At 37.8% G+C, this 25,943-nt stretch overlaps 3 protein-coding genes, 2 long non-coding RNA genes and 1 other non-coding gene across 15 annotated transcripts; 2 read left to right on the forward strand and 4 right to left on the reverse strand.

The window, feature by feature from the left end:
- Positions 1-1,744: 1,744 nt before the first annotated feature.
- LOC117128354 lies at positions 1,745-7,966 on the reverse strand. The gene is made up of 2 exons (XR_004451657.1): positions 7,733-7,966; positions 1,745-3,396 (listed from the first exon to the last, which is right to left on the reverse strand). It is a non-coding gene; the product is annotated as an uncharacterized LOC117128354 (long non-coding RNA).
- On the forward strand, positions 7,662-13,082 carry LOC103839933 (uncharacterized protein At4g04980). Its single transcript, XM_033280494.1, has 8 exons — positions 7,662-8,651; positions 9,059-9,433; positions 9,552-9,647; positions 9,814-9,937; positions 10,015-11,122; positions 11,193-11,358; positions 11,435-11,752; positions 11,942-13,082. The coding sequence occupies exons 1-8, from the start codon at positions 8,586-8,588 to the stop codon at positions 12,095-12,097; spliced, it is 2,409 nt and encodes an 802-aa protein (XP_033136385.1). The 5' UTR covers positions 7,662-8,585; the 3' UTR covers positions 12,098-13,082.
- LOC103839787 lies at positions 12,353-12,986 on the reverse strand. The gene is made up of 2 exons (XM_009116273.3): positions 12,825-12,986; positions 12,353-12,714 (listed from the first exon to the last, which is right to left on the reverse strand). Exons 1-2 carry the CDS (start codon positions 12,958-12,960, stop codon positions 12,515-12,517), a joined length of 336 nt encoding a protein of 111 aa, XP_009114521.1. The 5' UTR covers positions 12,961-12,986; the 3' UTR covers positions 12,353-12,514.
- A 526-nt stretch (positions 13,083-13,608) lies between the features above and the next one.
- LOC103839788 (callose synthase 11) lies at positions 13,609-19,724 on the reverse strand. Its single transcript, XM_009116275.3, has 5 exons — positions 18,656-19,724; positions 14,255-18,562; positions 14,123-14,173; positions 13,953-14,025; positions 13,609-13,850 (listed from the first exon to the last, which is right to left on the reverse strand). The coding sequence occupies exons 1-2, from the start codon at positions 19,664-19,666 to the stop codon at positions 14,267-14,269; spliced, it is 5,307 nt and encodes a 1,768-aa protein (XP_009114523.1). The 5' UTR covers positions 19,667-19,724; the 3' UTR covers positions 13,609-13,850; positions 13,953-14,025; positions 14,123-14,173; positions 14,255-14,266.
- On the reverse strand, positions 16,540-16,623 carry LOC117128743. The gene has a single exon (XR_004452136.1). It is a non-coding gene; the product is annotated as a small nucleolar RNA J33 (small nucleolar RNA).
- Positions 19,725-20,885: 1,161 nt separating the features above from the next.
- LOC103839789 lies at positions 20,886-25,936 on the forward strand. Of its 10 annotated transcripts, none has more exons than XR_004451640.1 (13): positions 20,886-21,075; positions 21,163-21,284; positions 21,497-21,548; positions 21,650-21,770; positions 21,874-22,187; positions 22,269-22,400; positions 22,494-22,664; positions 22,765-22,847; positions 23,026-23,463; positions 23,591-23,653; positions 23,775-23,969; positions 24,070-24,145; positions 24,327-25,936. It is a non-coding gene; the product is annotated as an uncharacterized LOC103839789 (long non-coding RNA). The 10 variants fall into 10 exon arrangements; XR_004451635.1 differs by having other exon boundaries at positions 23,026-23,425; positions 23,591-23,675; XR_004451637.1 differs by having other exon boundaries at positions 23,026-23,425.
- The last annotated feature ends 7 nt before the right edge of the window (positions 25,937-25,943 follow it).

Below are 25,943 nucleotides of genomic sequence, written 5' to 3' on the forward strand. Positions count from 1 at the left end.
AAAATAGAGCTAAGATACAAAAATTATTATCAAATATTTATTATTCATAATCATTAATTGTCATATATATGTTAATCATATTAGGTAATTCCGTAGCTTTTATTTAAGGAAAGTATGAGTATATTCTTTTGTACATTTTTATCAATTTAATAGTTAGTTTAATAAAAAGTATAATATAAGTTAAGATGAACCAACCTATTTCTCTAAGAATTCTGAATTTCATTCTCATGGTGACACGTGGCTACAAAACAATGTTGTAATGTTTCTCAATTAATATATAAGAGATTAATATAAAAATTATTCACCCTTGGCCGGAATCTTAATCTAGTAAATATTTAAAATTAGGTGTAGGTCCACAAGGTATGCGGACTAATATATATACACTTATAAAAAATTTGATATTATTGTCAATTTCTTATTTAAAAACTAAATTATTGAATTAGCAAATGATCTAACTACAGTATCTGTAGTGTTAACAAATGTACCAAATTAGAAGATTTCTTGCGCCAAGCGCAATGATAATATATTTTAAAATTATTTTCTAAGGTAAAAAAAAATTAAATTTAGTTGAAAAAAATTCTTCTTTAGTTTTTCAAAATAAATATAAATAATTTTAAATAAGTCATATTTCTTTTTGCTTAACAATTTTTAGTTTTATTTTTTTCTAAAATTAAATTATAAAAATAAAATTTTATTTAGTTTATATTGTAATTATGATTATGTTTATTTTAATATGTATATATATATATATTAATGTTTAAATTATAGTTTTTCATTTTAGTTAAAATATATTATAATAATAAATTAATTTAATAATTAAGTTAATAAAATATGAATTATATTTACATTTACGTGATATAAATAATTTATTATGTACATTTCTCCATATCATTTTTCTAGTGAGAACAAATGTGGTAATGATGCATAAAAAATTTCAAAAAATCATTTCTTAAATAATGTCTAGAATATATTTTGGATCAAATTTTATCTAGTAATAACCAAACCATCATTAATCACTTTGTATTTGAAATCAATTATCTTCTTGTAGTTGTAGACCGAAAAGAATCTCAATGGCCTGCATTGACAACTTTGCAAAAAGGTAAAATTCATAAAACATAAACAAAAGAACAATAGTTAATAAACATGATATGTTATCAACTATTTATATTTTAAGAACAGTGATATATAAAAATAAATAAATAAATTACAAAGCATTATATTTATATTCCCACAGACAAATAAATCGAACAAAACATACAATAGACTATGCCTCATTATATTATTAAAAATCAAATCAGCATCAAGTCACTCTTTTAAAAGACATATCACATGAAAAAAATTATTATTTTGCTATAAACTTGTGTATATATTACTCATATATCGTATAATGAAAATATATATTATTATAGAGTCGGTTTATTATTCATAAACTAAATATAAGATAAACATAATTATGATATTATCATTAAAATTTGTTAATATTTATTTATTAATTATCTAGAATATAATTTTAAATCACTTATTAAATAATAGTATAGATAGATATAAAAACCTTGATATTTTTAATGGATGTGTACCACTTTTCCCCTAAAAATGAGATCCGTATTTGAAATGAGATCATCACTACAATGTAGAACTAGATCATTATCGATGGTTCTTCGGACCGAACACATTGCTATGTTTTTTTTTAATCTCAATAGTACTGCGTGTTTGGCTTAAAAGCTCAGATGCTTATGCACATTTCTCTTCGATCCTCTGTTTTTTTTTGTCTATATATAAAATTATACAGTGTAGTAACATGCTTTTTTCTTACAGTTTCTTTTCTTCTTACATTTCTCAATTCGCTGAGTTAAATATATAATTGGACTTGGTTGACCTAATTTAGAAATTCCAATTATAATCATTTAAAAGAAAATCTTAGGAAACCTAAGCAGCCAGTACCAAGTTTGTGTGTTCATTCATTCGAAACTTGGATTTATAAACCTATCTCAGTCACAAGACCACAGATCATGAAGGTTATACTCTTTTTTAAGTGTAGTTGTATCCCAAATGACTTTAAACAATCTGTTTTTTAATGAGGTAAATCTTCATGGTTTGAATCTTGATCTCCAGAGTCTTTATAGTCAAGTTTGAAAGAAGTGGTAAGGGCACCATTAGTGTGGATACCTCAATGAGTACCTATCAATCAATATAATGAAATTTTTTTAAAAAAATATGAAAGATAATGACATTTATTTGAAGCGCTTCTTTAGGACGGTACTACAAAAATAATGATGAGGTTTTGATCTACACTTGTCAAATTCACAATAACTTAGCGAATCAAAACAAATAAAACATAAATATGCAATTTAATATTATATATGAGAAACCTACTGAACTTATTTCCATTGTGTATGCTTTAAAGTGAATATCAACTTGGTGAACAGTAACTCGGGCGAACAGTTAAATTAATATTTACTTTTACTTTAGCTAGAGTAATAAACTACGTTTGTTTGATTTCATAAGAAAGTTAAACCTACTAATAATTTATTGTATCCATAACTATAAATACTTAATAAAAAAATATTTTTCTATTCCCTCTTCTCCATATTTATTTACTATTCTTTATTTTTTCATTTTTTCCATTTTTTAACAAGTTAATCTCATCAATACTTCTATATGTTTGGCTCAAAAGCTGTGGTTCATTTTTCTCTTGTTCACTCATTGTTTTGTTCACTCATTGTTTAAAGGGCTTATTTGCCAAATAACTAAAAAAAAAAAAAATTTAGATTTTGGGAGAGAGAGTAAAGAGAGATAAGAAGAAAAAATAGAAGAGAGAGGGAAATTTTGGTTAGTTAGTGTATTTATGTTTTTTTCATGTATATAGGGTGCAATTTCCCTTGTTTAAATCACTTTATATTATCCTAATGATTTTGAAAACTTATAAAATAAAAATGAAACCAAACTTTGCAGTTTGTTTTCGCTTTGTATCATTTATTAGAAAAAATGATAGCCATGTTCTTTCCATAGCCGCTGCGGCTAGCGGTAGTGGCAAAAAATAACACTTTCAGCAGAGACAAGATTTAATATTTTGAAAGCGAATTTAATTATCGTAGCTTGACACAGCGACTGAAACAGGAGACGCTGATGCCGCTGATATTTCCAGCGTCGGATTTAGTTACGGATTCTTGCTGCTGCGAGTGAAAATGTAAGTTCATGTTGTTTCACCGTGTTGCATTTTCGATAGTAAAAGTGTAATTTTCAGTCGCTGCCGCTGGCAGAAACGGACCCACTAACAGGTTAGGTGGGTCAGGTGACACAAGTTAAATCATGATAAAAATAGTTTTAGCATGTAAGACAATAAATGATCAGTAGCTTACATGGTTAGTCTATAGGTTTTGACACCCCTAAACCAACCTTCATCTGTGCGTCGCAATTACTTTCCGGATATTATGTTCTTGATGGAAACAAAGCAGAAGTTCGATTACATTTCAGGGTTACAAAAAAGTTTAGGTTATAATGAGATTTATACTGTGGAGCCCCTGGGTCTTAGTGGGGGTTTGGCGGTCTTTTGGAAGAGCAGTTATCAAGTTGAGGTTCTCTCTGGTGATAAGAGAATTATTGATTTGAAGGTTTTGGTTCGTTCTTTGTCCTTCTTTCTTTCTTGCGTTTATGGTGATCCGGTGAGAGAAAAACGTCAAGATGTGTGGGACAGATTGGTGGAGATTGGTGTTAGAAGGAATGAGTCTTGGTTGTTGGTTGGAGATTTTAATGAGATTATGTCGAATGATGATAAATTGGGTGGTGCTGTGAGGGAAGAATCAAGTTTCTGGGGCTTTCGTCACATGGCCAGGAGCTGCAAGATTAGAGAACTTCGTAGCTCAGGAAATGTCCTATCTTGGGGAGGTTGGAGAGAGCAGGCTTGGGTCCAATGTCGCCTTGATAGATGCTTTGGTAATGATGAGTGGTTCAATTTGTTTCCAAGATCTGGCGTGGAATATGGAGATATGTGGGGCTCTGATCATAGGCATATGATGATTGGTTTTGTCTTGGAACAGAGAGAACTCAAACGAGGTAGATTCTATCTAGATAACAGACTGTTTCAGAGGCCGGGGTTTGAAGAAGTCGTTGTGCAAGGTTGGGGTGATACAGGAGATCCTGTGTGTATTATGGATCGTATCTCTAATGTCCGTAGAGGCATTTCTCTTTGGAAGAAGTCGTCTGATCTTAACTCTCATGCGCGTATCTTGCGACTCAAAGCGGCTTTGGAGATTGAGATATCTAAGCTTCACCCCATTCGTGCTGTCCTGAAGAGGCTCAAGAAACACTTAGCTGAGGCCTACAATGATGAGGAAAGATACTGGAGGCAAAAGTGTAGAGAAGAGTGGTTGAGAGAGGGAGATCGGAACTCGAAATACTTTCACAATGTGGTGAAAGGTAAAAAGGTTCCGAACCGGCTACTCATGCTTTTTGATGAGTTTGGTAATGAACATTTCTCTGAAGGTTCTAAGGGTGATATAGCGGTAGCATATTTCAGAGACCTCTTCATGAGCTCTAACCCCCATGACCTTGAGACATTATTCGATGGTTTTCAGAGTCGGGTTACCAATGAGATGAACTCAAACCTCATAGCTCCTGTAACGGTGGAAGAGGTTAGAAAAGCTGCTCTTAGTGTCAACGGTGGGAGTGCTCCGGGGGAAGATGGGCTAACAGGCTCTTTCTACCATAAGTATTGGCACCTCGTTGGTCCAGCAGTTACTCTGGAGGTCCAACGTTTTTTTGAGACAGCTTTGCTACCTGAGGGCTGGAACCACACTCAGCTGAGTCTTATTCCCAAGATCTCTAATGCTACTCGCATGCAGGATCTTCGTCCCATTAGCCTCTGTTCGGTCCAGTACAAGATTATCTCGAAGATACTGTGCAATCGATTGAAGATCATTCTCCTGGAGGTAGTGTCTGAGACTCAAGGTGCTTTTGTGTTTGGCCGCTTGATTTCAGACAATATCATTGTTGCGCATGAAATGGTTCATGGTCTTCGGACTAAGGACAATGTTGCTGAGGATTACATGGTTATCAAGACTGATATGTCCAAGGCCTACGATCGTGTGGAGTGGTGTTTCTTGGAAACACTATTGGACAGTATGGGTTTTGCTAGAGAGTGGGTTAGATGGATTATGGCTTGCGTTAGCTCGGTTTCTTACTCTGTCTTGCTTAATGGGGCCTCGCACGGTTTCATCAAACCAGAGCGTGGTCTTCGCCAGGGTGACCCACTATCTCCTTTTCTGTTCATACTATGTGCGGAAGCTTTAGTCAACTGTCTGAATGTCTCTGCTGATTCGGGTAAGTTACATGGCATCAAGTTGGGAGCTTCTGGTCCTGCAGTTCACCATCTATTGTTTGCGGATGATAGTCTGCTGATGTGTAAGGCTAATGTTGAAGAGGCTGAGGAGATCTTAAAGTGTCTAAAATTGTATGGTGATGCTTCAGGGCAGATGATCAATCCGCAGAAATCATCGGTGATTTTTGGCTCTAAAGTCCCAGGTAATATTAAAGATACAGTCCAAGAGGTCCTGCACATAGACAAGGAGGGGGGTGAGGGCACATATCTGGGCTTGCCAGAATGTTTTAGTGGATCAAAGAGACATTTGCTGAGCTTCATACGTGGTAAACTGCACGGGAGGCTAAATGGTTGGTTTGCAAAAGCTCTGTCGCAAGGTGGCAAGGAGATTCTACTCAAGTCAGTTTGTTTAGCTTTACCCATCTATGCTATGTCGTGCTTTCGGCTACCAAAGGATACCTGTGCTCGTCTAGTTAGCTCTATGACTGAGTTTTGGTGGAGCAGTGGTAGCAACAGAAGGAAGATTGCATGGGTTTCATGGCAGAAGCTTTGTAAGTCCAAAAAGGATGGTGGCCTCGGTTTCAAGGACTTGGAGATGTTTAATCAGGCTTTGCTCGGCAAACAAGCTTCACGTATTTGGAGCAATCCAAATTCCCTTGTTGCGCGTGTCCTCAAGCAGAGATATTTCCGTAATGGTTCTTTCTTGGAGAGCAATTTGGGGTGTCGACCTTCTTTTGCTTGGAGGAGTCTGTTACATGGTCGAGATTTGCTCAAGCAAGGTTTGGTTCAGTCGATTGGTGGTGGAGCCAACACAAATGTTTGGTGGGACAATTGGATCATTGATAAAACCCCTCGTTCCCCCAACTATAGAGTAGATTCAGTTGTGGATCTTACCCTAAAGGTCTCTGACCTTTTGGAGCCACATTCTGGTCGATGGAATCAGAGTTTGGTCCGAGAGACCTTTAGTCTTGCAGATGTGGACATTATTCTAAAAACTAGAGTTAGTCCGAACAGAGATGATCATCTAATCTGGGCTTACACTAGATCTGGTGAGTATACATCCAAGAGTGGATATAAGTTCCTTGAGATAGCAGCAGAAAGCCTTAATCCCACCCCTCAGATAGTTTCTCCTCTAGAAAAGAAGGTTTGGACAGATCTTTGGAAAACCAAAACTTCTCCGAAACTCAGACACTTTCTATGGAGAGTTCTATCAGGTGCCTTAGCAGTCAGGACAAGGCTAAGAACGAGGGGCAATAACATAGACCCTACGTGTACGGTATGTGGAACTGCTCGGGAGGATATTGCGCATGTTCTGTTTCACTGCAATATGGCCAAAGAGGTGTGGTCTCGGTCCTCGATTCCTCTTCCACCTTCAGGGTCTTGGTCCAACTCGGTTTTCCTGAATCTCTATCATCTCCTGGAGTGTAGTAAAAGAAAGAACCTTGCTCCTGAGATTGTTCAGACGTTTCCCTGGCTCCTATGGCAGATATGGAAAACAAGGAATGAATTTTGTTTTGAGCAAACTAGGAAAGATCCTGCTATTGTTTTTGAGAAAGCTACTATGGAAACTGAAATTTGGAGAGAAACTCAGGCTCCTAGCAAGATTTTGGATCCTCCTGAATCAACGGTCTCCCATGGGAATGTGGTTTGGCTTCATCCTCCTCCCTCTTGGTTGAAATGCAATCTGGCTTCATCTTGGTTGGAGAATGCGGTTTTAAGTGGAGCAGCTTGGTTGTTGAGAGATGAGAATGGTAGGGTGGTGATGCATAGTCGTCGTGCTTTTCCATGTTTTTCATCTAGTTTAGAGGCTGAGCTGAATACTCTCCTCTGGTCTGTGGAGTCTCTCGCAAGTCATCATCTGGATAAAATAATCTTTGAATCCTCGTCTTTGGATCTTCGTCGGGCTCTTTTGCAACCACACCACTATCCCCAGCATCAGGTTCTCATATTACTAATTCTCCAGCGCCTGAATGGTTTCCAGTCTTGGAGTGTGGATTTTGTTAAAACTCTGCGGAACATGCCAGTGCTTTCGATTGCTACTAGTGTAACCTCACACAATAGGCATCAATCTTATGTGGCGTCTGGTGGGCCTCTGTGGTTGCATAATCTGTTGCAAAAAGAAGCTTTGACCAAGACTTTGGGTTTCTACTCCTCCGCCCCTGTTGCTGTAAGAGCTGCCTCCTAAAGGACTCCCCCTTCTAAACGCTCTCCCTTATTGATGTTTCTCCAGGCCTGTGTGGCCTTTTTCTTTGCTGCCTAGTGGTAGTCTCTTCTGTTTTGTTTAGTTATTATTTGTTGTTTTTCCGCATTTTGTCCTCTTTGAGGTTTGATACCAGTTTCTCAGCCTCCCTTGTTGTGGGAAGGTCTGTTGTGGTCTAATCAATGAAATTCAGTGTTAAAAAAAAAAAAACCAACCTTCATCTTGACACTTTTCTATACATTTTTAAAAATATATTTATTATGACACAGGTAAACATTATTGCTGGGTCCGCTACTGGCCGCTGGTTGCCAGTGTTTGCGAAAAGAACAGGGCTAATGTGAATATTTACTTAGAGAAACACCATGACATTTTAAAGTTAGATTATCAAATATATGACAGCTAAGATTAACGCAATCCACACAATTGAATCTGTTGCTTCTTTTTCAAGAAACCGAGTTTAGTTTATGCACATTTGTCTTCGATCCTCTGTTTTCTCTTCTAAATATACAGTATAGTAACATGCTGTTTTTTCTTACAGTTTCTTTTCTTAATACGTTTTTTTTTGAAGATAATTCTTCATACATTCTCAGTTCGTTGAGTTGAATATATAATTGAACTTGCTAGACCTAATTTAGAAACTCCAATTATAATCAACCGCTGAAAGAAAACATAAGAAACCTAAGAATAACAGCTATGCTTCGATTGATTTAGCTCCTATGAATGACAATTTTAAACCTTATCTACTCTCTCCCTGCTTGTGCAATTTTTAGCAAAACCTTCAGGAGAAGAATTAACAGTGATTATAATAGTCAACGATTCCTATTATTTGAAACTTTGTCTAATAATAACCAAAATAGCTACAGCCAAAGAGAGAGAGAGAGAGAGAGAGATCAATCATCTGCTGAAAAGGGTTGAAGAAAAGCAACTCTTTCTTTCTTCGCACTTCTTCTTTTAAAAGAATTATCTGAAAACATATTCATCAAGAAAGAGAATTCTCTTTCTAATGGATTCTCCTGATTAAATTCTTTTTTTGGTTGAGAAATCGATTTCTCGACTTCATAACTCACAATGTCGAGCGGGAGGCTTTGTGGCTTCACGCCAATAACGTTCTGTCGCAAGCTCACAAGATTGCAGGTTTGTCTTTTTACAATATATGCCTCAATTGTTTGTATTAGTATTTATTTGTTAACTGTAAATGAAAACTCTAATACAAACAAAAAGGTTGTAGTGTACTGTTTTCGTTGCATTTTTCAGAAATGTGTTTTCTAAGATTTGAATTTTTTTAAAATTGTTTTTGCATGTAAAATATGCAAACGTTGACATTTGCATGTCAATAATATATACCCTAATTTCTTCACTATCACGTTTGCTTTTGCCTTAAAATGCTAAAATTCTATTAAAGACAAGATTTTTGATTTGTTCGACTTTTACATGTTTAAAGTTTATTAAGGCTATCCAAACTATTTAATTAAATAAAAAAAAGTTATTAAGACTAAGATTATCATTATACTGAAACAATCAAGGGTTTCTGATGTTTTTAGGTTGCAAGAGGGCTTGCTCTAAAGAAACTTATCAAGGGCAAACACGATTTTAGACGTGCATCAACATCAAAGAACAATGTCGAAGAAAAGAAGAGTAAAAATAAGATCAAAAGCACAGCTTCACAGACACCTTCCGTTGCAGAAGCTTCTCCAAAGAGCTTTAAATCTCCAAAACAAGCTACTGCTTCAGGCAGCGCGGTGTCTCCTTTGTCGGTACAGAAGAAACCGAACACACCGAGACACAACGATTTCGAAGGTTCTTCACCAAAATGTACAGCAAATTTCATATTAATGGTGGAACTGAGAAAGAACATCTTCTCTTTCAGAGATATGATTGATTTGCCTTCTCTTGATGGTTCTTTATCTGTCACCGAGGTGATCATTTCTCTTGACATAACATCTTATTATATTAAGTATTTAAAAGTTGGGGCCAAGACGAATATTTCGTCCTGATTTTATTAAATTCTTATGTATTTTTATGTTTGTTTTGTAGATCATAACACATACAATGAAGGATCTGCAAAAGCTTTCTCCAGAGATTGTAACCATTAACCAATCTTTTGACATGGAAGGAGCTGAGATGGATAAGGTACACAGAAGGGGTTTAAACAGTTTTTGAATTACATAATAAACATTACTTTGCAAGAAAAAGAAAAAAAAGAAGTAGATAATAATTTTTGAGTTAGGGTTAGTTGTTTTACTTGATAAGTCTTGTTGATCTGATTGATTGACTCCCAGAAATGCCCCAAAAACAGATGTTGATTTTCTTCTACGAGGATCTCAGAGCCATTGGTGATTCTTGGATTATGGATAGTGACTGGATTTATCGGTCCAAGTACAGGAACAGTGGAGTTGGCAAGAACAAGTCAGATCGTCTTGGTTTGTTTACTACAACCAACACACACTTTGTTTGATAAACACTCTTCTTGAGCTTTTCTTTTTGTTTCTCTTTGCAGTGGAGCATGTTTTAGCAGCTCTTGATGGACTAATCAAGATGACAAAAGAAAGATTTGGTATGATGGATCTTGACTCTGATGGAAGAAAAAGTTTTAAAGGTGTTCCATCAGAAGCAAGAAGAAGCTTTAGAAGATCTGTGTCCTATTCAGAAAGCAACAACTCTTTTTTCCCTTCACCACTAACACCAAGATCGGTTATTCCCGGGACAATGATGTCTAGTAGTAGCTCAACATCTCCGAGTCTTTGGAACTTAAGAGCTCAAGCTTTGGATAAGTTAAGCCCCGTTGATTTGAAGCAGCTCGCTATGCGGATTCTGTCGCGTAGAGACTCAGACAGCCTTCAAGATCTTGATCTCAAGAATATTATAGAAGAAGAACAAGAAGGGAGTGATAAATTAGGAGACGACGATGAAGATGACGACTCCTCTGTTTCAGAAACAGAGCATGGAAGTGAAACAGAGGATCATAGCAAATGTTCTGAAACAGAGCATGAGATTGAAACAGAGCATCATATTGAAAGTTCTGGAACAGAGCATGTGGCGACTGATGGAGAGCAACATAAGGAAGGTTCTGAAACAGAGCATGAGGATCATAGTGAGGCCACAACTTCAGAGACAGACTCCACAGAATCTTTTCAAGAAGCAATCTCAGTAACTAAACCGCCACCACCTTCTCCACCACCGCCACCACCGTCTCCACCGCCACCGTCTCCCTCACCATCATTTCTCAATAAGAAAGCTAATCCTCTCTCACAGCCACCACCGCCACCTCCATCATCACCACAGCCAGGAGGAAAAACTCTTTCTCCACCACCACCGCCACCACCTTCAAGAAGACATGACTCTGGAGGTAATAGTCCGACCACGCCGGCACCTCCAGCACCACCGGGCAGCGGAAGAACCTTGCGTGGAAAGAGAACAACTAGCAAACTTAGAAGATCAGCACAGATTGCTAATCTCTATTGGGTTCTCAAAGGGAAGCTTGAAGGCCGCGGCGTCGAAGGGAAGCCGTCAAAAGCAAGTAAAGGGCAAAACAGTGTTCCAGATAAGTCTCCTGTTAAAGGTGCTAGATCAGGAATGGCTGATGCACTTGCAGAGATGACAAAAAGGTAAAAGACTTGCGTCACAAGTTATCTCTTTATGTCTTGAGTTTTTGACTCTTTTGTTTTTGTGTCACAGGTCGAGTTACTTCCAGCAAATCGAAGAAGATGTTCAGAAATACGCAAAATCAATCGAAGAATTGAAATCTTCAATACAAAAATTTCAGACAAAAGACATGAAAGAGTTGCTCGAGTTTCATAGCAAAGTGGAATCTGTTCTTGAGAAACTAACCGATGAAACACAAGTACGTTGTCTTCATGTCTGTTAATGATAATATATATATGGTTCTTTCTTAAACTAAACTTGGTTTGGTTCTTTAGGTTCTTGCGAGGTTTGAAGGTTTCCCTGAGAAGAAACTAGAAGCCATAAGAACAGCTGGTGCCGTGTACAAGAAGTTAGATGGGATTCTAGTTGAGCTCAAGAACTGGAAGATTGAGCCGCCACTAAACGATCTTCTCGACAAGATTGAGCGTTACTTCAACAAATTTAAAGGAGAAATCGAAACGGTGGAACGAACAAAAGATGAAGAAGCTAAAATGTTCCAGAGACACAACATTAATATCGATTTCGAAGTTCTTGTCCAAGTCAAAGAAACAATGGTTGATGTTTCATCAAATTGCATGGAGTTAGCATTAAAGGTATATATCACTGTTCAAGATATCAGACAGGCGCTTTATAGGGATTTCTTTTAAAGGATCGTTTTAGAAAAATCATTTCGTTTATAATCAATTTACCGCCTAAACGCAGACCGGTTTTTAGAACATTTACGTATAAATCAAGAATTTGGTTCTCTGCCATGAAACTGATTAGATCTACATGTTCTGTAGGAGAGGCGAGAAGCGAATGAGGAAGCGAAGAACAGTGAAGAAAGCAAGATGAATAATGTGAAGGAAGAGAGAGCTAAAAGGCTATGGAGGGCTTTTCAGTTTGCTTCAAGGTTTATACATTTGCAGGAGGTCATGATGAACGAGCAGATCATTTAACACGACAACTTGCACATGAGATTCAGACAGATCCTGATCAAGCCGATTCATCCAACATGTCCTGATGCCAGGAATGCTGAAATCAAGAAGAAATTGACGCTTGAAAGATGATTGTAAATTTGCAACATAACATTTTTGTGGGTGTCTAGTTTTGATTTTGGAGCAATTCAAAGAAACAGAGAATCTTTTTTTCCATTTCGTATATATAATTACATGGACTGTTAATCTCATGTAGTCTCTAATCCGAGGAAGTTATGGGGTTTAAGGCTTAGAAGTTCTTAGTTATCCAAATAAGTAAAAATAATTACACGACATAGGAAGCAATCAAGCAAAGATTATAAGAAAAAGTCAACGCAGATGCCAAGAGAAGATAGGTTTCGAAAAGGAAAAAAATAAAATAAATTCAACGATAATGTTTCAAAAGAAACCATAAAAGTCAACGACATACTCTTCTTCAAGAACGTTGTCTTCCATGGTTATCTCGTTATTATCTATATGATCCTCTCTTTCTGGATCTTCCTCGATCATATCAATGTCTTCTTCTTCTTCTAGAGGTTCTTGAGAGGAGAAGGCTATTCTCTTCTCTTCCCTTTTATCTTCTGTCTCCACAATTGAAGCTGTCAACATATATCAAAGCGTTGTGATTGGAACTTGGAGTCGAATCAATCAGATAAAGACGAAACACTGAGCCATATAGTTTTATGGGTTTGGTTATAGAACAACTTACATATTTTTCTCTTTCCTAATGAAGTTTCTTCTCCTTGAAGATTAGTTTGCATAGATGGGGTCTTGTCTTCATTTACTTCCATGAAAGAAGAGTTTGAGAGTTCATAGAAAAAACACAAAGACGTTGGGTTTGACATTTCTTTGATGAACAGATCTCTCAACGTTGTTCTGAGTTATAAATTAAAAATGGCTATAGGATTTCACGAGTGACAAACTATATAGACATGTGTTTCTGTTCAAAGGACTTAAATGATTTGAATATCCCAGTCTCTCTCTATTTTAGTATTTAATGTGCAAGTAATTAATTTTTAATTTCTTGAATATACATTTCTTTGTTTGGAGTAAATGTGGTCAATCAGTGGAAAAGACTGGTCCTTATCCTTATGGAACTATAATTAATGACGTTAAAAAAAAAAGATAATAGAAAGAATCAACTTACAAAGTGACCGACCAGTTCAACTTCAACCATTGGATCACCACCAATTAGGTAATTTTTTCAACTCTATAGAAAGTCAATGATGGGTGGACTCACTCACAAGTTCATGTAAACTTGAATATGGTAATGGTATATATATATGCAAGACTGCAACATTCACTACAGTTTTGAATTGTCAAGTTAAAACCATTCTCAAATCTCAAATCTCAAATCTCAAATCTCAAATCTCAAATTCATACTCATAAGATTCCTGCCAACGTTTTTTACAGTAACCTTGCCCTCTAATTTACTAATGCTTTGCAAACATGAGAAACTTCTCATGAATTAAGTAACGAAGCTGAATCAACACTTGAAAAAGCGATATAAGAAACTTTTAGCGGAAAAAGAAAACTGAAAGACGCTTAAAATAAAAGGTTTTTCACACGAGCATAATATGTGCATAAAGAGCAAAAACAAGAGCTTGTTCAAAGTGAACTTGACACTAAAATGCATGAGCCAGTAATCTGTACACGATCAGCAAAAATGGTGCAGTGTTGAAGCTTACTACCGTCACTTTTAAGCTCCCGAATATGGTAAAATCGTATAACAACCCTGCAAGATGACATAATCATCAGTTAGTTGTCTGGTCTTCAGAAATAATCAGTAACTTTATCTTTCATCAGACCAAATGAAGATACATAGATTCATACTTACCTTAGCAAACCACAAAGGCCATGGTCAACTAATCCACATTCAACTCCAGCCACCGTGGGGAAAAAACAGTAATCTGGTGCGGCGCCACGGTAACAAGAGAGTAAAAGACTATGCTGCTGCTAAAGACAAATGAAGACATAAGAGAACCTTGCTTCAAGTAGATAAGTTACCGTCTGACTTCAAGCTCCCAAAATATGGTGATCTTCAACAATCTAAGAACCCTGTAAATATGATTGAATCAATCGTGTTAATAGATGTACTTAAAAATAATCAGTAACATTACAATAAGACTAGATTCATACCCAAGATTTGCTTCAAGCGGATTTTTTGCCAGCTAGAATGATAGAAATTTGCAACCCTCTGCTAAAGGCTTCATTAAACAAAATCCGAGTTTGCATATTCTGAAAACCAGGCAACCACGAAAGCAATGCAACTGGAGCCATTACTATCAACCCAAAGCACAAGTCGTAGAGGCGAGCCACAGATATCACTGTGTCCCAAACCACTGTCGATATCAGAAACGGTCTCAGTACTTGAGCTATGGAGATCAATCCCCAGCCCGTGGGAATAAAAGCCAAGAGACTTATCAACAGATCAACAACTGTAAGTTTAGTGAACTGCAGCATCAGCACGACCACAAGAACCGTGAGCCATATTACTAAGAACTGGATGAATCTGTATTTAATATGCTCCTTCACGGAGAATCTTTTCTGGGCATAGATTGTTGTGATGTATATCGCAGCGATCCCGATGATGCATCCCCAAGAAACCAAGTACACACCAATGCTGGTCTGACCATCCGCAATGCGAAGATGGTACACAATGCTATACTGGAAAAAGAAGAACCGAAGATCAAGTAAAATCTCCAGCAGTTTTCCCCACACTCCAGTTGTTTTCAGATGATCTTGTTCCTCGTTCCACCATGTGAACCAACTCTGATCTGCTTTGGTGAACAACCCGCCTCTGGACCAAAGCCAATTCATGAAATCGTCGAAATCATAAACTGTTTTGAGCCAATCAAAACCAGATGGGTTAAACAGAAAGGGAGAAATGATCCAGGATGTGATAAGGAACCAGCTCGAAATCGTCATTAGTATGTAGACGAGAGAACTCTTAGCCAAGGGGCTATAAGCCGCATATACCAGCAAGATAATCGCCAGCTCAATCGCCTTGATGAAGTGAGTTCGAGCATACAATCTGTAGTTCTCAGCGAATTTCTTATGCTCCACCACAAAGCCTCTTCCAGTGGCACGATACTTGGCTCCACCGTGGAGTATAGTCCGACCAAAGTAATGGCTTCGAGTTCCCAAGGAAAACGTGTAGAAAAAGGATGCGAGTTGTAGCTGCATTGTTATGAAGTCCCAAATTGCTGGAAGAAACCCACGCTCCAGGGAGTTTTCAAGAATCATAGGAAGTGCAGTGAAAAGTCCTAGCTGGATAACAAATTGCTGATTCAAGATTGCACCAAGAGCTTCATTGCTGCTACTCCTATCCTTTGCTATTTTCTCAACACCACTCAGTGCTAGATAAAGGCGACCCCACAAGAATGCATAAACAGTGAATACGATCAGCATTGTGTTGAAGTAGTAGCCAACCGTTGTGTAGAAGAAAGACAACATTCTGAAAAAATCTAGCCTGTGACCCAGTCTGTAAACGTCTCTGCTTAAAGCTTGCTCACCATTACCACTTGCTACTTTTGCTTCAAACATAGATATCTGATTCAAACCAACATCTCTTCCTTTGCCTACCTGAATGTATTCATGATGAGTCACGTTCCCACCTCTTAAAGTGCAATTGAATCCAGCAAATATATCCTCGCTAATATTTATCACTCTTGAGGCCTTGCTAATTCCACCACGGGGGATGAACCAAAACCGATCAAATACATCAGGATGACCATAGTGCATCCTCACCTTCAGTGGGTTGGCAAGCACACGCTGTCCTAGGGTTACAAAACTCGTTTCTTGAGAAGACATGAACCACGCGAGTGAAGAAACCGAACCGGTGAAAACTTTCTCACGGACTCCAAGAATAGTGGGCTTCCTAATGCCATAGTTTTTCTTGAAAGATTCCAACAAATTCCTCATCTTAAGTGCCTCCTCAAAATGGTTATCTTGATTCATATCAATTGTCTGAATCGCATCACCCCGTGTAAAGATTATAGCATGGTTTTGGTTTTCCGGTTTGCCCTCACCAAGCTTCAAGGGGCCTGGCAGTCTGATTCGATAGATCTCCACCTCTCTCTGAAGTCGTTGATCAAATTTCACAAGAACCGAATAGTACTCGACGTTACCCAATCCTAAGTTAACCTCATCAACATAGGCAATTCGAAGGGCCTCATGACTTTTCATCAGGAACAAAATCTCCTCAGCCCTATGGTCTCCTTTTGCTTTATGCTGTCCATAAACTTGGCATGCCACAACATATGTGAACTTCATCATAGCACTCCCGGACTCAGACCCCTTAAACAAATGGCCTATACCATTAGCCATTCGGCTAATTTCCTGAGAAGCTGTTGGTTGCAATATGTTATCCCCACCATCACGTGTGTAGTAAGAACGGGGTGGCTCAGGAGCAATCTGAGTTCCCATACTGATGTCCATTTCAGAAGCCGAATCAAGAAAGGCAAGCTTCTTCAAGGCACTATAATAATACATCATCCCTCGCACTGTTCTGGACAATGTCTGTCCCCTATATGAAGCCCAGAGGCGAAGATCCCTAACCTTCTGTGTCCAAATATCATTCTCGTTCTCCACTCCCTCTCTACGCATCCGCTCCACAAAATTGACCCATTCATCTGCATATATCTTTTGAAGGTAGAACAGTGTCGAAATCCCATCCTCATTCTCAGCTCGGAGCATCTCTTGTCGATACATCACTTCCTCATCATAGTAAGGAGTCAACACACTAAAAGCCAACATTTTTTCTACACTTGGAGCCTGGGGCATGTTCATAAAGAGAGAGTTGCTGAAGAAAGCAAGACGCTCCCTGGCCTCGAGATTCTTGGGCACATTATGCATTGGATCTCTAGAAGTAAGAATTGTATGTACCCGCCTTATCTGCCTATAAAAGACAACATCACCAGGAGGAGGGAGATTTATGGCATTGACAAACAGCAACTCGGTATCTGCATTCAAACTAACGGGCGCCAAACCAAGCTGCCTTAACTGCTGAGTGCTCCTCCTAATTCTTGGAAATTCCCATGCGCAGAGTTCATACAGGGCTTGCAGTATGTTCACAATCCTGAATACTTTCTTATCTGGGTCCATCAGACGCTCAAGAAGTGATATTAGCTTCTCATGAATCCGGAGTAGTACCGTCAGCTTATATACCTCAGTTACCTTCCGGCTTTCCACATTTTCATCGATTTCGTTCAACAATCTGTTCACTATAGACTCTTCCTCTGTGCCATTTTTAACAATTTTACGAATCACAAATTTGATGCTATCAAAGGCTTCTATAACAGCACAACGCCGGTACTCGCTGCTACAGATTTTCGACCAAAGCCAGCGATCAGGAGCATCACAGAGCTCGTTTGCCTGGCTTAGCGCAAGTAGGAGCTCATTGCAAAGGAGGAAACACGGCCACCGAATAACCTGAATATTCCAACAATTAGGCGGCAACTCAAGAAGCTCAACTTCCCTGTCACTGATAAGATCTTCCTCTCTAAACGTTAGGATGATCTCATTCCACAACAATGCAAACCAAGTCGCTTCCACCTGACTAGACTCGATTTTGTTGAAAGGCTGACCAATTCCATAACGCAACTTCAGCCGGTGAATAGCGTCACGAGCCTTTTTAAGAACTGTTGCTTTAGGACCCAAAAGACGCTCTTCAGGTTTAAGGTTAAACTGCATAGCACTTGAAAAGAACTGAAACCTGAGTCTCAACTGATCAATGTTCCGGATCTCCCCCAAGTGAGAAAACAGACCAATTGTTGCACCTACAAGTGATGAGTAGATCGAGTACCAGATTTGCAAATCCATCAGGTAAACCAATATAACAGGGAGCCACAGCATCACTACCGCTATCCTGTGAGTGCTTCCAAAAAACTCGTGCCAATTGTACGGCGCATTTTTCAAGTTGAGGAGCGCCCTGGTCGGTTTAATTAGAGGCCTGATTTGTAAGAAGTAACTGAATATGAATTTAGTCGCCAATACAACAATCCAAAAGATTGAATACTTGACATTGTCCACCAGACCTTCCCTCAACCCACGACCAACAAAACTCTTGCTATAGAACCACCAGGTGAAAAAGTACACAATTCCAAGATTCAGCTCTTCAACCCAGTTCCTTATGCAAGGCACAATAAAGAGTACAAGAGCCAACATCTCAGGAATAACATACACGAATACTACCTTGAGAAACACGATAATCCTGTCGTTTGCAGCTTGAGACCAAAGACCATCCTTATTTTTCTGGCTCCAAATCCTTGCGTAGAAGACCGAAAACAAAACCGTCCATGTCACAGCCACCAAAACCTTCAAAATCAGTCTGACAAAAAGCCAGAACGTTTCTCTGCCCACCAAACTATACTGAGTGCTAGCGTCAAGCACAGACTGAAGCAACCTCAATCCCGCCCAGGTGATGAAAACAGTCAACAACGCAACCTGCAATCAGAAGAATAGTTAATGCCACTATATACTAACAGAGCACAAGTGAAAAACACACTTTCGATGGCAACAACGGGAAGGCTACTGTACCTCCACATCCTTGTCTTGCCATGGATACTTAACCCTACTCGTAGCAACAATAATAGCAGCTTGCAAGTAGAGAAGCAACAAGATCCATAACCGGTCAAAACTTCTGAACACATTCCAGAACGACCTCTGCTCCACAAACCCTGTCTTCCCCACTCTACTGCTCTTAGGCGTGGTATCAAAGAAGTTACTAGTACAGTCAAGAGGCCATTTAAGGCTCTTCAAGGCTCTCTTTCTCCAGAAATACTCGTTAATGTCATCGTAATTTCTCCAGGCCGAGTGTGGCTTCGTCCCATTGTTACTACTCTCAACCTCCGTCTTAACCGTCCTGTAAATCGGCATAACCACACTCTTCAGATAAGCACAATCGCCGGAGAAAGAAGGCCAATAAGGCATCCCCGTCATGTCATCAAACTCTCCCCCCAAAACTTTGTTAAGCTCCATGGCCATGTGGTGGAAGATGTAACAGATACACTCCGGCATAAACCTGAGATTCGCAGACTCTCCCCAAATCAATAGATACAGAGCAACGTACAAAAGCTCTCGCCGGAGATTCAAAACGACGTTGGTCTGATGACGGCTATGAGCTGGGGAGGTGACGTGGCACCTCACTCCGAGGAACGAGCACCAATTGGTGTAGTTGCGGAGGAGCTTCTTCCGGAAACGACGGAGAACCGTCGGATCGAGGCCGTCGGGATGAAGCGGCGGCGGTTGGAGACGCATTTGGGAGTTAGCTAAGTGGAGGACGAGATTCTCTCGCTGGTTCCGAACATTGTCGAGTTGGAAACCGAAGAGGAGACCTAGCCAGTCCATCAAGTCCATGCGAGGTGTGAAATCGACGAACGGAGGTTTCGCGAGGTCTCCGACTACCTTAAGCGCCGCCGCCGCCGCTCTAACCTCCGGGTAACGCAGCGACGGGTGTTCCGTTAAGAAATCGTGGATCGGGATTATGTTGTACACCTCCTGCGACGGCGCGTGCGCGGTGGCCGGAGATGGCCGTGGTCTCATACTCATCGTCGGATTAAAACGGTTACTTCACTTGGAATCTTTTCAAAATAATTTCATCTTTTTTTCTTTAAGTTTTCAAAGACAGTGACGAAACGAAACTGTGCGTGGAGATAATGGTGTTACTAAAAATAAAGTAGAGAGGAGATAAGGACGTGTGTCGCGTCGTACAATAATACATGCGCCTTTAAATAACGATCGTTCGATTTCTCTTTCGGTTTTATTAGAGATGTAATCGTACGGTGGATATGAGATAGGGTGAGCGTCTACGAAATGGAGACGTGTAGGGTTAGTGAAGTGGTGAAACACGTGCGACTACGCGCGTGTCAGAAGCTCAAGACAAATCACTGAGATCGATAGAGAAACAAGACAAAAACGCATTATATATCCGTTATTCGATGCTCGCTCGTGGATCAAAACGACACCGCATTTACTAGGACTAAGACAAACTGGTAAAGGCAATTACTTTATGTTACTAGCTAAGTCTAATGAGGTATTAATGAAAGTGATGCCACTTTCGCGTTGGTATCTCTCTTTTTAATCTTTTAGATTAAAATAAAAGTTAAGAACGTAATGAGTAAAACTCTTTTGATAAACTCACGGGGGAATAGCGTCTAGAATATCACAGTTGAATAAGAAAGCGTTTGGTAAGTAGCACGTTCTTTGTTGGATTTTGATCCCTAAAAAAGAAAAACTTTTAGGCATCAGTCGAATCTTGTTGTCGTTCAATTTGTCATTTTTTGTATAGTAGTCTTTTAAAACATTATAAGATGTCAAGACCATAACTTTATGCTCTTCCTTTTCTGTGCACCAACTTTATGCTCTGCCCAAATATGAAAAAAAAAACATTTATTTTGCCTAGCTATCTGGCATCCATAAACATTAGTTAGTAAATTAAAGAATCTTCATTTAAAAGTTTTCAAGAAACGGGTCAAAATCGTTCTATATAACCAGCTTCCAGCGCTCTTCTATTGACTTTTAAAAACAACCCACAAAAAAAAACAAATCCACATCATTTCCAAAATGTTCAATCCACAATCTATCCGATCTAAATTTACGGATTATCCCTAAGACCACAAATATCTTTATAAATAAAGTAGACTTGTGCTATGCTCACAGCTTTCCACATTAGCAGGAAGAAGGGGGCAAATTTTGCCACGTGGATTCCTAAAAAATGAGAAAGCGTCTTTGATTTTAAAGTTTGCCTTAGGTTGAACTTTTTGACATATTTTACGGTTAGGCTTTTGTTATTATCAAGCCCATCGAAAATCAAGGGTTCTTCTTCGTCTTCTCACATTCCCTCTTCCGTAGCAGAACTTTTTTCCAGAAAACTTAAGTTTCCATCATCTCTCCGTTATGGTCAACCATGCACTAAAACGTTCTTTAGAATGTCCTTTAGACGAGCTTTAACTTGAAACGTAAGTATAGTCTTTTCACTCCGTCCTGATTTTCAGACCTTCTGGTTTTCTGGTAATTTTTTTCATCTCCTCATGCCAAATTCTCAGAGTTGAAAGCCGGCAGGTACAAACAAATGGTTCAGACAAGACTACTTTGATTTTGGGAAGCCCGTAACATTAAGAAAGGCGGTGAACTCATTGGCGTTTATATGCTGCTCCTTGATCCAAAGGTGATTCCAGCGCAAATATCATAATCATCAAACTATTTTGTGAAAAGCTTGAGTTTAGATTATTTTGGGTTCGTTTATTGATTTAGAAAGCTTGTGTTTAGAGGATTTTAGGCTTCGTTTGTCATTGATAAGGCAATCGATTTATCTTCTCATTTTAAGTTCTCACAGACATGCAGAACCTATTTTTTTGACACATCAAATTTTTTTGGCAGACCTTACAGAACTCAGTTTCTTACAATTATGGCAGGAACAGACATGTCAATGGTAAGATATGCCTTATCTTCTTCTTCTCTTTAGCTTATGGGTTTTCAGATCTTCGTCTAAGCCATATATTGAATTAATGTATTCATTGTTCTCATGTACAGGATCTAACTAATTTCAGAAGCATTGATTTAGTTGGATGATGAACTGACGCTAGCCAAATCAGAATTACTTGCTAGCAAAAGATCAGTGCAAAGAGATCTCCGGTTTAGGTCATGTGTTTTGGTAACGTGGGGTTGGTCTCATTTTTTAAATCAATCATTATACCCAATCCATTTCTACCTCAGCATCATAATCCCTTTTTGTCTGCTCAATTCTTCATCTCTAGGGTATGGATTCCGGAGGCGAAAGGGGTTGTCCATGTGTATTTAAGAGATTGATATCGTCTGTAAACTTAAAAGATTAGATGATACTGTCCGAAGAGTTTTTGCTGGTGCAGTTGTCAATCAATGAACACTATCCAAGTTCTCAAGAAAGTTAAAAGAAAAGGTAAAGAAGATAAAGAATGTTCATAGACATGGTCATGGTCATGAGCATGATCGTGGAGAACAACACATCCCCGACGACCACGATCTGGACAGGAAGATGCTGACGATTACGACGTAGGCCAAATTGGCCAACAAGTCCACGGTGGTGCACCAGGTATATCCATTCCTTACCTTACTTCATTTTTTCTACCAGTTATATTTTGGTATTCACGGTTTATTGGATTTGCGTCGGCAGCATGAGGGCTCATCACATTCACGATCCGATGAAGGAGATTAGGAGGAGATAGTTCCTCCAGGCAAAAAGGATTTTCTTGTCATGGCTGCTTCCCACCCCAAAGTCTCTGAGCCAATCAAAGCAATGGAACCAGTAAGACCCTTAGATGTGTCGAAAAAATAAGAAAAAGAAGTGTTCCTCTGATGACGATGTTTAACACGCCTATGTCTTTACTCTCTCTGACAGAAGATGTCACTAGAACGTTTGTTCCCAGTGAACAACTTAGAGTCAACATCGAGAGAGACAGAGGATTGGAGGAAGGGACGGCTGCTCAGGTCAAGATAAAAATGTTTTATCCATCTGACAATAATCATGGCAAGCTCAAGCTCGGCTCTTACGAGAGTAATATGTTTCTTGGTGCTTGCTTATATTGTTTCATTTTCTTCATGATCAATTGTCGGTTTCAAATATAGATGAGTGTTGCCTAAAGTTTCTGTTTTGCACTTCTGTTATGCAGATTACTCAGACGGACTTAGCTGAAGCTATTGGTGCTTCCCTCCTTCAGTCAATAGTGTATACGCTGTGATATCTTTGGTATCGGTACGTCTGCTAGAAATTATGGACTTTCTCTTTATGTTTTCGTACCAACGAAACCATCTTTCTTCTACATGGTTGATTGAGCAAGTAAATGTAGAATAGTGCAGAAATAATAGAAAAATATGAATTATATTTTTGTGATTGTAAATCATCTTATTTTTTATTTCTATCTGCTTTGCAGCTTATGACCGAGAGATTAAAGCCGGTGCATGTCTAAAGATTACCAAGCGTAGGGGTTGGAGTATTGTCCAACTCCAATGGAACATATATGCATAATAGTACATGGTAGTTTCACCTTGAAGTATTTTATTTGATCTCTCAGTTTCCTCTGCCAGTTAGTACAAATGACTATCATCATGGTCATCGACATGTGTGGTGAAGCTTAGCCAACGTAAGTGTGATTAATAATCAAAAGTATTTGCTTTACTTTCTTTTTTTGTTTGCTTTTGATTTTTCTCTGACTGTTGTGGTTTGTTTGCTGATACTTCGTTTTCAAACATTTTGCTTTATGGGTTTCTGGGAGATTGGAGACAATGAATTGGATGAATGACATGAATTGAAGAACACAATTCTTAGCTCAGGTAATGTACTGTTACTATCCCTTTTTGAACCTTTACAGGTTTGTCCCTCTTTTGAACCCTCTACTTGAAGTTAATGAGTGATAGATAACACCCAATTGTTATTGTTATCATAGATATATTTGGGTGAGGATTCTTATTTTTGTTTACATGTTCTTATTGATATAGTCGGAGGAGCTAATTTGAAGATGAATCAATGCTACTAGAGGAGCTAAGCTGTTGAATAATCAGGTGTATGGTGTTGTCTATGAAGGTTATGAGATACCTTAAGTCATGAGGCAGGCTACAAAGACCTTCTCTTTCTGACCTCCAAACTAACCCAATAATTTTGTCTAACCTTTTATTTTGGCAGCATATTAACTGGTTGGGGAAAAGAAAGCAAAGTGTTTTGAGACTAGAGTGCTAAGGCTAGGGGTTGACGCTCTTTAGAGGAGGATGAAATCTGTATAAAATTTTACACTCACAGCAAATTATATTAGTCATGGGTTAACTTTCTCCAGAGATATTTATTAACCTCAAGACATGAAGAGTACCATACGCTTCTCAGGTTTGTTTGCCATTCTTTACTAGCTATGCTGATATTTGGTGGAGTTAATATTATCTTATTCCTTTTTCATTTGCTTTGAACCAACATGATGAATCGGAAGCAAAGTTTAACGGAGAGAGCAGCTCTAGAAGCCAAACATCAGAACTCAGAAGTCGTATCACCCTTTGTATACCAAGGTATAAAATTGATCTTTGATTCTGTGATCATTTGAAGTCCCAACTAAGAAAAGTTTTATTAATTACACTTTTCTCTGTTGCTTCTTACTTATATATAAATAGTGTTGTGTGTTCTCTTCTCATATCCTACATGCTTATAATATATATTGGCGGTTGTCTGAGTTTGAATGTTCAAAACTAGGATGGAGCATGAGGAAGCAAGCAGTCCATAAAGAGTTTTCGAAAAACAAGTTGAACATAGCAAGGAGTTATGGGATGTGTTAACAACTGGGAAGTCCTAAGCTAAGAAAAGACAAATCACAAATTAATTACTCGATGTTGAAAATTCGGGTAGAAGATAGATAGAGATGACATTTTATGAGCTCTACAATATTTACTGTGGAAAACAAAAATGAGTTGCCCATAAGAATTAGATGAGATCGATTATTCTTTACAAGAAAAAACACCTCTAATAAATAATGAAAAAGTGGCAGAAAATCTAAATGGTAATGATAATTTGATTTAAGATATGCAAACTTATATGTTAATAATAATGTTTTCACTTTTAGGGACGAAAAAAAAACACTTTCGTATAAAAAAGAGAGTAAGCAACGCAGCTTGCATAATTAGAGAGGAAGGATACTACAAGAACAGGTGGAGCGAGGAGAAGATTGTGACTACCCATATACCTCCTCATAACCAATCACAGTCACCAGAAACTTCCCAAACAACAAAGTTTACAGCTAATACTTTTAATAGGTAATTGTTCTCCTAAATTGTTTATGACTTATTATCTACAAACATACATGATCCATCTATAATAAGTCCATTAATTTTAAAAAATCACTTGCTAAACGAATTTCATTTTTTGAAATGCCACAAAACTGCTTTCTAAACCAATTTGTGGAATTGATCGGTGAAACCATTTATGCTATTTCTCTTTGATCTAAGCAACTTTTTTTTTTCTGAAACACTATATGATCTTAGCAACTTAAAAACAAAATAATACACTACCGTCATTAACCACTATCAAATGGATATAACAAACTATTTTGAACTCATTAAAAAATAAACATACGAACCCGGCGCGTAGCGCCGGAATACCACTACCGGAATACCACTAGTAATATTTATATAATAACATTTCACATATTTTTAATTAACTTTATGTTTAAAAATATCATCGAAAAATTATCATTTTATCACAAACTTGATAATTTCAAATTTACCTTCAAAATTGATCATTTTAATATATTTAAAAGTAAATATATATTTTGAATAAAAATAAAATTATGAATATACATTATTTATTATTTCTTGTTAACATTAACTAATTTATTAAAATTTAGTTTGCTTAACTTTTGATAAATTTTTTGGTTCTTGTTTTTTACAAATTTGATAAAGTAAAATAAACAGATCGATGATACTGCATCGTAAAATATATAATCCATATCCGTTTCATAGTTGAAGAAAATAAATTAGAATATATCAAACGGAGCAGATTCAAGGAAAACTGACCCAAATTTCCAAATCCAGAAAAAAAACATCACTCTATAATTTCTTAAGGCTTCAGTTGGATAATTTCATCGTTCACTTGGATATGGATAACTAACTATATTGTAAGTAGAATGATATGTAGCATATATGTTTTAGTAATTTGATCTTATTTAGAGTTAGCTTGTGTTTATTTCTAAATTAGAATTCTTTGAATCTTTATTTGCGGTAACAAAATGAATCTATTTATTTATTATTTTTTGACACAAATTATTATTTTATTTATTTTACAATACAAAAAAATTGGAAAAAAAATCCAAAAAAA

Source organism: Brassica rapa, chromosome A09, assembly GCF_000309985.2.
Source record: "Brassica rapa cultivar Chiifu-401-42 chromosome A09, CAAS_Brap_v3.01, whole genome shotgun sequence".
Lineage (NCBI taxonomy): Eukaryota > Viridiplantae > Streptophyta > Magnoliopsida > Brassicales > Brassicaceae > Brassica > Brassica rapa.

Coding starts and splice junctions, on each gene's coding strand:
- LOC103839933 (XM_033280494.1), top strand. CDS start 8,586: ATGTCGAGCGGGAGGCTTTGTGGCTTCACGCCAATAACGTTCTGTCGC. Junction 9,434..9,551: donor GTTCTTTATCTGTCACCGAG/GTGATCATTTCT, acceptor TTTGTTTTGTAG/ATCATAACACATACAATGAA. Junction 11,753..11,941: donor GCATGGAGTTAGCATTAAAG/GTATATATCACT, acceptor CATGTTCTGTAG/GAGAGGCGAGAAGCGAATGA.
- LOC103839787 (XM_009116273.3), bottom strand. CDS start 12,960: ATGTCAAACCCAACGTCTTTGTGTTTTTTCTATGAACTCTCAAACTCT. Junction 12,715..12,824: donor ATTAGGAAAGAGAAAAATAT/GTAAGTTGTTCT, acceptor ATATGTTGACAG/CTTCAATTGTGGAGACAGAA.
- LOC103839788 (XM_009116275.3), bottom strand. CDS start 19,666: ATGAGTATGAGACCACGGCCATCTCCGGCCACCGCGCACGCGCCGTCG. Junction 18,563..18,655: donor GGCAAGACAAGGATGTGGAG/GTACAGTAGCCT, acceptor TTCTGATTGCAG/GTTGCGTTGTTGACTGTTTT.